Source organism: Lathyrus oleraceus, chromosome 3 (assembly GCF_024323335.1).
Source record: "Lathyrus oleraceus cultivar Zhongwan6 chromosome 3, CAAS_Psat_ZW6_1.0, whole genome shotgun sequence".
NCBI lineage: Eukaryota > Viridiplantae > Streptophyta > Magnoliopsida > Fabales > Fabaceae > Lathyrus > Lathyrus oleraceus.
In genome coordinates this window covers 319623508-319633816 of record NC_066581.1, presented here as the reverse complement: position 1 = coordinate 319633816, position 10309 = coordinate 319623508, and the positions used below count along the sequence as shown (strand labels likewise).

The following is a 10309-nucleotide window of genomic DNA, read 5'->3' as shown; positions in this document are numbered from 1 at the left end:
ATGCAGGAACAGATGGACCATATTTATCAAGAACTCTACCCCATCCGCAGATCTTTAGGCATTGAGGATAATGCTTAGTTCTTGTGTGGGGGAGGAACTTATTTTCACTGCCGTCATTAAATTTACTTTACTTTTATTTTGCAGCTATTTTACTCATTTTCATTATGCACTTTTGCGCTTTTGCTCATTTTTCTAATATTTAATGCATGTCTTGATTATTATTTCCCCTGTTTTCTTTTCCCTGTTTTCTAGATAAATTTATTATTTTAGTCATTGCATGTGTTGTCGAGTCTTTATGCGTGATTTTTGCTAGTTATTAATTCTTCCATCTCATGAGCCATACAAAAGATTTTATTTTTAAGAAAACAAGTGTTATTTGAAATTTCATGGCTATTAGAATAGTTACGAATATGTTCTAAAGACTTGGGAAATCCCCCAAAAGACCAGTATCGTCTTAACACCGTAAGTCTCTTAATTATGGAGATCAATTTGGATACTTGTTATACCACGACCTTGAAATCTCGCCCCTAAATAAGTCTTTGAGTAGTTTATCCTAACAATCAGCACCATCTGGATTACCATCGAGTAAGCGAACCGAAGCAAATAGGTGAATAATCCCACAGTAAAAAGAAAGAAAAGAGAAGCAAAAATATGGAAAAGTAAGACAAATAAAGAAAGGAATCTGCCTTCTAAGTTAGGTGACCCTCACCCGGTCATTTAGTCTAACGACTGTGAAACCTCTAAAAATATTGCATATTCATCAGAATTTTCGACATATAATGGATCATGGTCACTAACAGGTTCGATTGCCGTCTCACGCTACTTCTTTTATTTCCAAGTCTTATTTATCGCACCGTATTATTTTAAATTACCTTTTCGCAATGTGTACTTCTAAGTTTCAAACTTATGTTTTCATGTTTGTCATAAGCATGTCCAACTAATTTATTGATTTTAATACAATCTTTCTGAATTTAATTTAATCGATCACTATGAAAGTAGAGTCGTGAAAACATCGCTTAATATCGAAAGTTGTCCGACATTAAAGAATAAGATTGGTTTGTTCTTGATTAATGAATACCGTGAAAACACTTTGGTAATTAACTAGGAAAGTTTAATAATTCTAGAAGAAGTTGTTAAAACTATTTGCAGACGCGTTTGTAGGTTTAAGATCCGATTACCAGAGCGAAAGCCTGGAACTCTTTTTAGTTAAAGTTTCCAATCAAAATTACTTTTCAACTTAGTGAAGAATCTAATTTTTCAAAATAGGATTTACTACTTTAATGCAGTAAGCACCGGTCACACCTGACAGTGAACGATATATATTAAAGAGTCAAATCCAGTTCTGAATACGTGAAAGCAACAATTCTTGTTCAATTACATTATTTTCAAAGTAGAAAATATTGCCCGGTACATCGATCCTATTTAGAAGCAATCAAGAGTACTATTGTTTGATGAGAGCCACATCCCGATATTATTTGCCTGAATTTATTAAAGCTATTTATTTTCACCTCTCATTTGCTTAATTCATTTGCCTTAGATAAACACCGTAGCAACTAGAAACGATAGATTGACAGTCAGGTCTCTGTGAGATCGATATCTTTTAAAACTACGCGATAGACTGTACACTTGCAGTTAGTTATTCCGATAGACTCATAATCTCGCGAACAAGTGTCACTCTATATAAACTCTACGTGGACTCTATCTTTAACCAACGTGAGATTTAAGTTCTTCTCACTACACTCATTCACGCCAAACATTATTGGCTTGATGTGTGGATATAAACGGTTTGCGACCCGAATTATTGATATATGTGACTAGTTTTTTCAATACACCCTCTTGCGTTCAATATTTATTTGATTTGACACACATATATAAATGATGGATGACCAAACTCAATAGACTCATGATATTATGATAAAATTAGAGTTTGACGTAACTCATCTATACAAAACCGACTTACAAGATGAGGAGTGTCACTCTATATAAACTCTTTGTAGGTTCTATCTTTAACCATGTGGAACTTGAATTTCCCCACATCTTCCGACTCCGCTCCTAATTGTCATGTCAAATGCCATTTGTGTAAAAATAAATGTGTTTGTAAAAATTGTACGAAAAAATCTTAAATACTATTGTTTTAAGATATAAAAGCTATATTGATAGTTTTAAATTTAAGGGACCAAAATGGATCCCAATTAAAAAACTGAAAAAATATTTTATCTAATTTTTAGATTAAATTTTCACTGCTCAAGAGAATATTTTAAATAAAATTATATAAAAACATATCAGTTTATATTCGTCTCACTTTTAAATAAAATCAATTTAACACATAATTAATGAATTCAGAAAACAATTAATTTTTTACTGAAACATAAAATTTTGCAACCAATCTGCGTTTGACTGTTGCTGACGCGCGCGTTAAGGGTACTTAACTAATCTCTCACCACCATCACCTGGTTTTTTATTCTACCGCCGGCAATGGACGACACTCTCCAACCTCAATGGAACCATACCGAACAACCTCTCACTCTCCACACACTATCTTCCATCAGGTCCCTTCTCATCAACCCTTCAACCCCAAAACGCATCGTTTCGTCAATCCTCAAAACCCTAACTCAATCCAACCTCACTCACCACACCCTCAACCTCCTCTCCGACCTCGCAACTCACCACTCTTCCCTTTCCCAACTCGCCCTCGACTCACTCCTCCGCGCCACCGACTCCCCCACTCGCCTCGCCGTCGATTCCCTCGCGTCCGTTTCTGAATTGAGTTTCCCCCAAGAGTTCGAACTCGACGACGACCGCTTCGTATCAATGTGTTTCGGACCGTCCATCCCCGGACGGGTATGGATGCTGAGAAATGCGGGTTATATGTTCAGGATTCGACCTGCATTGTTGTTTACGGTGTTGTTGGGGTTCACGAAGGATCCTTACCCTTACGTGAGAGCGGCTTCGTTGGAAGGGCTTGTTGGTTTAAGCGAGCGTGGAGAGTTTCATGACGTTAGCATGGTGAAAGGATGTTATCTACGCGCTCTTGAGCTTTTCGATGATATGGAAGATTGCGTTAGGCTCTCTGCAGTTCGAGTTGTAAGATCAACACTCTTACTATTCAAAATTGATTTTAACAGTTTCCAGTATTTTGTTACCTTGTTCAAAATTGTCATGTTTTAATACTTATGAATAAATGCTTCAACGCCCAAGCTAGTGAGAGAACGAGAAATGTTGAGTAATAGAGATGGATTTGAATTACCTGTAAAATGTTGCACTCTCTTTATATAACAAAGGTGGTTATAACCGTGTCGCGTGGAATGCGGCGTGTCATGGACCGCGCAATTGATCTGGACGGTGTGTGATGAGCTAGGGATTGGGATTATTTGTGTTCAAGAGAACGAAAGTCCTCCTTTCCCGGGCGTGGTCCTCAATAGCTATCGCTCTTCAGCCTCTCTTACTGGGAGGCCTAGAACAGTTAGAAAGTCTTATCGCACATATTTGTTTGTAAATTTCAACAATATTAAGGATTGGGACGTGATCACAATTTAAAACTTTGCTTAAAGGAGTAGTATTTTAGTGTCCTTATTGTCATGTATAGAATGAGAAGATTACACACTTTGGTGTTTTTCTTACTAGAAGTTGTGTTCTTGTTGCTTTCAGTTGATGGTGAATGATTGATATTCTGTTTTTGAGCTGTTTGTGTAACCAAAACAGTATATGAAGAATTGATGGTAGAGTAGTTGTTTAAATGATATATAGAGTTGTTGTATTTCAGGTAGCTTCATGGGGTCTGATGTTATCAGCTTCTAGCGCAGACATGAAGGCATATTGGTGCAATGAAGTGTTTGCTAAGGTATATTCTTTATATTGTGGGTTGCACTTGCACATGGTATCATGTAATCTATGTCACTGCTTTTTGGTGCGGGGTATCTGTTTGAGTTTTCAGGCATTTGTAACTGTTCTTGTATGGTCCCCTTAATATCACATATGGCATAACACATTCATTTCATGTCCATGCAGCTTTGTTCTATGGCAAGAGATATGAGCGTGAAGGTTAGAGTTGAAGCCTTTAATGGCCTTGCAAAGATGGAAATAGTATCTAAGGATTTTCTCTTGCAAAGCTTATCAAAGAGAGTTTTAGGAAATGGAAAACAAAGGGAAACTATGGATCAAATCACTTCTGAACAATTTACGATGTTGGCAACTAGTGTTGCCGGTGCACTAATGCATGGACTTGAGGACGAGTTTTTTGAGGTAATTTAAAAAAAATAACATAGCATTATATTGCTTTTTGGTTACAAAGGTTCATCTATATGTTGACTGAAACTATCTATATGGATCAAATTAGTCTTTCAATTTAGAATTTTTTTTTTTAAAAAACTTGTAATATTTTGAAAAACGTTTTTATAAAAATCATTTTTGAAAAAACAAAGAAAAAATCTATGTATTTTAAAGCTAAAACAAACAGGTCCCGTTCCTTGTTTGATTATATGGAAATTATATTGTGTTTCTGCTTTACCTGTAGGTGCGAAAGTCTGCATGCCAGTCCTTACACAGACTGACAATCCTCAATGTTGAGTTTGCTCGTGAAGCCTTAGACTTGTTAATGGATATGTTGAACGATGATTCCGTGGTGGTTCGGCTACAAGCTTTAGAAACCATGCATCATATGGCAATTAATGGCTGTCTAAAGCTTCAGGAAAAGCACTTGCACATGGTATCTTTCTGATTTTTATTAGTAATTTTTCTCTCTGTCCAAAATATAATTTAGTGTCAGTAATTTTTCTTATGTTAACTTCATGATCCACCTCATTGTTATTGGTTAAACTATCCCTTCGGCCTATGTTTGGAGACTTAATAATTGCACTCTTATTTTTCTTTTTGTTTTCTTAATTAGAAGATTTATCATGTTTTTTGGACAAAAAGAGTTTTCATGGTTAATGAGTTCTGCTAGTGGTGTGATTGTGTTCCTTGGTGATGAGTAGATTATTTACACTTGTTTGGGTTTCAATATGATGAATAATTTATCTTACTAGATTTGTAGAATGCCAGATCACTAGGTTTGAAAAAATTGCTTTTGGAAAATGAAGATTGACTAGTGAGGTGGATAGAGATATTGTTCTCGATGGAAGCCAAAAAGGTATCATTTCTAAGATTGATGGGAAATTGAACTTATGATAAACAAAAATAAATGTGTTTAGGCATCTGAGAAGCTCAAATTAAACAGAAAAATACATATTTTGGTATTGGTAATCAAATGTAATACCGGAGACTGTTGTTTCTTCTCTAAAATAATAGATATTAAATTTCACTCAGTTGCAGACTTTATTCTTCAACTAGAAAACGTTTTAGATGGCCCTAAACTTAAGATAAAACTTTTTTCATAAATATAACCTAGTGAACAGAATGAAATGGTTGATCAGATTTTATTGAGGCGATTTATATATATTTATTTACCAAGCCTGTGAAAATTTCTCTTGCTGGTTCCCATAATGTCATTACCTTTTTCCTCAAGGGGCAGTTTTTTACTGATAATCTGCTAATGTTTCATTAATTTTGCAGTTTCTTGGTGCTCTATTGGACAATAGTAGGGAAGTAAGATGTGCTGTAAGGAAAATACTTAAAATAGTGAAGCTAGGTGATCTCGCAATGTTCAAATCATCTATTGACAGACTACTGGAAAATCTAGACAGTTATCTGCAGGTAGGCTTTGTACTATGCTCTGAAAGACTGCTACAAATACCTGCACAATACAAATGTCGATATTGGCAATAATTTGACAAAAATGAATTAAATGTAAACACATGTGTTGTTGTCGTGCAATGTCTGAAGCCTCTGACATGTGTCGGACACCAAACACCCCTTCCATCAGAAGCGTTGGTGCTACCAAACTACATTGCTCTCAATGACTATTTTAAAAATTAAAAGAATGTACTTGCTAGATAAAATTGTTACGACATTGCTTATGAAAGTATCAATTTTTTTTCATTATTTCATTTGTTGGTTTAACTATTGAAATAGAATAAATAAACTGAAAGAATGATCCCATAACAGAATCAGAGAAGAGATTATTAGCTCTTACAAAACAGAAGTCATAGCGGAATTATCAGTCAACATCCATTTGTTCCTCTTTTCATCCGACACATTGTTTTTGTTTTTTCAGTTACGTGCTTCTTAATCTCACTGTCTTTTGAAATAACAGAGCTATGATACTAAACGCAACCACTTTTTAGCAACTCGTAACTGTTATTTCACATCTGTTTAATTACAACTACTACACTTTCAGGATGAAGCTGACGTATTTTCTGCTTTCTCTCATCTTGGTCGAAATCACAAGAAATTTGTAGGCTATATCGTCAAGGAAACTTTTGAAGAGGTGCGCCTGTGTTGAGTATATATATAATATAACCACATATAACATGTTGAATATTTTGCATTAAACAAATATAGTCATTAGAAAGAGTGGCACTGATTATTTTTCGGTGTTGCTATTACAGGTAGAAGCAGCTTTTGAAGGAAATGTTGAATTTAAGAGTGCAAGGATAGCTGCACTTTTAATCATTTGTATATCTGCTCCGCTATTTAATGAATATTTAGGCATTATACCACCAGTATTGTTTTCTTATGCAGTTACTTTGCTGGGTAGAATTTATCATGCTTTTAGTGATATCATGGATAAGGATACCCTTTTGGCATACCTATGTGAGAAAAGCAGACCTCCAAGCGATTCTGTCCCAGATATTAACCATGGGGATGGGGAGCAACAGTTATCTTTAATTGAAGGCGATACTCCAAAATGTGCTAGCAATGGGGTGGTTGATTCCAAAATTGGATCACAAATCATGAAAGAACAAAAGGAGCTAACCAGCTATCAGGTGGAACATCATCAATCAGAGTATAGTGAAGTTACAGTATACATAAACTACATCCTTGCAAAGTTCCCTGATATGTGGCAGATGATAGAAACAGGTTTTACTAATGAAGTGTTAAGGTCTTTGAGGTAATAAATTGTAGTATTGCTCCAGTAACATTTGTGTCTTGGCATTTACTTCCATTTGTTTCATCCAATATTTATTATTTTGTATCTATTGCATCAGATATCCGTAATTTGCTTACAGTAGAAATTTCTTGTGTTATAGATGTGTATATTTGTGTACATTATTTGGTTTGTGGTTGTAGACTTGAAACTTAAGATGTCCCGAAAGCTTAAAAACTGGTCTTTTGGTTGCTCAATTAGCATGTATGCATCTAATATTGGCTTTTTTTTCCAATTATTAATGTTGCAGATGTTTGAAGGAGGAATTGGCATCTCTGAAATTTGACTCTTTGGAGTCTCGTGATGCTTTGGCATTTACATTGCTGTATTTCCGGATAATAAAACTACTTGTAGAAGTGTGGGAGCACTTGTTACCAGCAAAAGGTTTGCGCTCTCATGGTCTGGGAGAATTGGAATTCAAATTGGGAAAGCTTGATAGGAGGATTAAAGAATTGATGAGTAAGTTTGTAGGTTTTTCCGGGGAAGAAGAATTGAATATCTTGGAGCTTATATTAGTGACTTATGCCCTCAGGCTATGTAAAGTTGAAACCATTTGTGTCAATCTTACATTCAAGAGGTTGGCTTCTATATATTCATGCTTGGAATCTCTCCTTAAAGAAAGACCAGTTTTGCCATCCAATTTTGTAGTTGAACTTGGTAAGTTATTACATGAATGTCAAACTGCCTCCATCAATGGAGCTTCCTGCAGTCCACTTCAGTTTGATAAATGTCTCAAGCTCTTCTCCTTGAAGAAGTTTGTGTTTCATGGAACAATCAGACAATTAAAGACAGAACTTAGCATTTCCAATAACGACTCTCTACATCCGTTTCCCTTTGTTTCAGGATTACCGGTTAGTGTACCATGTGAAATCACACTCCATAATATTATAAGCAAGTGTAAGTTGTGGTTGAAGATGAGTTTGGATGATGGTTTAGTGCAGTATGTTTTTCTTGATTTGGACCATTTAGAAGATTCTGGAGATGTAAGAAGTTTAGTTTTTGTGGCCCCATTTTATAGAACACCAAAAGCTCATTCTTTTACATTGAAGGTTTGTATTAGCTTAGAATGTTTGTTTGAAAATGTTTGTCCAGTCCAAAGGTATGGAGGACCAAAATATGAACTAGTACCTCTTTGTAAAGAAAAACAAGTTTATTTTTCTAATGTCAATAAAGATTGATTATATAGCCTGACCAGTGAAATCCAACACTAGATATCCTGGGAGATTTGGGTCTCATCTCCCCCTTTTTTGTAACTTTTTATTTATTCTATTGGGATCTGTTCTAGGTTTTAAGATAAAAGAAAAGGAAAACATACACTCTAATCACACATTTATGCAAAAGAAAACTACTTTTGCATTCTTAAGGAAAACTAGTTAGTCTTATTTAATATTTCAATAACAATATATTTTTTTTTTCTTTCTAAATTACTCGTTATTGTAACTTGTCCTATGAGAATAACAAAAATATTAAAAGTTAAATCTAAATTAACTAAAGATTAATTAGCAAATAATAGCACCAAATATAATACAGATTACTGAATTTGTTTATACTTAAAACCAATAAACAACATTCCTCATTATTATTTTTGTATATACTGATTACAAGTTTATTACCTTGTTGATATTTAGTATGTTGTTCAAATATGCAGCATAATTTTACTTTTTGTTTAAACCTAAAAAAGAATAATTTTATAACACATTTTTTTCTTAAAGAGAAAACATTGTTTCAGAAAAAAACAATGAAACATTATTATTTCTAACTTAACACATTTTCTTAAAGAGAGAACACTGTTTCAAACAAACAATGAAACATTATTATTTCTAACTTGATAGTTTTTAAATTTTTTATAAAACGTTTGGACAATTTTTATAATAAGAAAATGATAATAATTTTAAAATTGTAGACCAAGTTGGATGACAATTTTTTTAAGGGATTTCTTAATGTACCATATTTTTTAGATACTATGCGAAAATATTAAAATGTCCCTCAATTTTCGGAGATGCATCTCTTAATGCATCCAATACACACACATTTCATTCGTTTTTGAGTCACACCCCAATTTTATCAACAAATATATTCTGGAAATGCATTTCCAAAAATCTGTAGAACAAAAAAACAGAAGTCTATAAGATAGCAGAACCATAACTATTGGATTGTTAAACTCCGCTATTTCTTGGGTATTGAGGTAGCCCAATCTAAAGATGGTTTGGTGATTTCTCAGCGGAAATATGCTATGGATATTTTGGAAGAAACAAGTTTGTTGAATGCTAAACCAGCTGATACTCCTATGGATCCAAGTGTCAAACAACTATCCAATTAGAGGAAGCCTCTATCTGACTAAGGAAGGTATATGAGATTGGTTGAAAAGTTGAATTATCTCACAGTCACTCGTCCAAACATTTCTTTTGCAGTTAGTGTGGTAAGTCAATTCTTAAATTCCCCTTGTCAGGAACAGATGGATGTTGTTATCCAGATTCTGAGATACATCAAATGTGCTATAGGAAAAGGTATAGTGTATGAAGATAAAAGAAATACTCAGATAATTGGATAATCTGATGCTGATTGGGTAGGGTCACCCATTGATAGGCGATCCACCTCTAGGTATTGTGTACTTGTTGGAGGAAACCTTATATCCTGGAAAAGTAAGAAATAAAACATAGTTGCAAGATCAAGCGCCGAGGCAGAGTATAGGGCCATGGCAATCGCAACATGTGAACTTATTTGGTTAAAACAATTGGTAAAGGAACTTCAAATTGAAGAAGCAAGATCAATTACACTTATTTGTGATAATCAAACTGCATTGCACTTTGCTTCAAATCCAGTCTTCCATGAGAGGACCAAACATATCGAGATAGACTGTCACTTTGTTAGAGAGAAGATCGAGTCAGGTGACATTCTCACAAGCTTTGTCAACTCTAATGATCAATTGACAGACATGCTTACAAAATCTCTACGAAGCCTCAGAACTAATTATATATGTAACAAGCTTGGCGCATTTGATTTATATGCTCAAGCTTGAGTGGGAGTGTTGATATTTGTAAATATATAGTGTTAAAAATATTTGTATATAGAATATTCCCACATCGACTATATCATGTAATTAGTTGTAATCTCTCTCTATATATAATAAAGTCTCCGTAGTGCTTTTCAAAACACACGGTTTAACCTAAATGTCTCTTAGTCTCTCCTAATTCAATTGTAGTTTAAAGATGTGACCAACTTTATTGATTTCCCTCCTAGCTAACTTTACTCTTTTGAAGAGTTTTATCATCTTTATATTGATAT

At 34.3% G+C, this 10309-nt stretch overlaps 1 protein-coding gene across 2 annotated transcripts; it reads left to right on the top strand.

Moving 5' to 3' along the window:
• The first annotated feature begins 2367 nt into the window (after nt 1-2367).
• On the top strand, nt 2368-8205 carry LOC127127393 (protein SIEL). 2 transcript variants are annotated; one of them, XM_051056569.1, is made up of 8 exons: nt 2368-3084; nt 3764-3841; nt 4009-4242; nt 4514-4705; nt 5551-5691; nt 6275-6364; nt 6486-6988; nt 7275-8205. In XM_051056569.1, exons 1-8 carry the CDS (start codon nt 2476-2478, stop codon nt 8200-8202), a joined length of 2775 nt encoding a protein of 924 aa, XP_050912526.1. In that variant the 5' UTR covers nt 2368-2475; the 3' UTR covers nt 8203-8205. The 2 variants fall into 2 exon arrangements, with proteins under 2 accessions (XP_050912526.1, XP_050912527.1); XM_051056570.1 differs by having other exon boundaries at nt 2817-3084; nt 3748-3841.
• Nucleotides 8206-10309: the final 2104 nt, after the last annotated feature.

Excerpts from the sequence above, each read along its gene's own strand:
- LOC127127393 (XM_051056569.1), top strand. The coding sequence starts at position 2,476 with ATGGACGACACTCTCCAACCTCAATGGAACCATACCGAACAACCTCTC. Across the intron at positions 3,085-3,763 it reads GGCTCTCTGCAGTTCGAGTT|GTAGCTTCATGGGGTCTGAT; the intron begins GTAAGATCAACA and ends GTTGTATTTCAG. Across the intron at positions 4,243-4,513 it reads TTGAGGACGAGTTTTTTGAG|GTGCGAAAGTCTGCATGCCA; the intron begins GTAATTTAAAAA and ends CTTTACCTGTAG.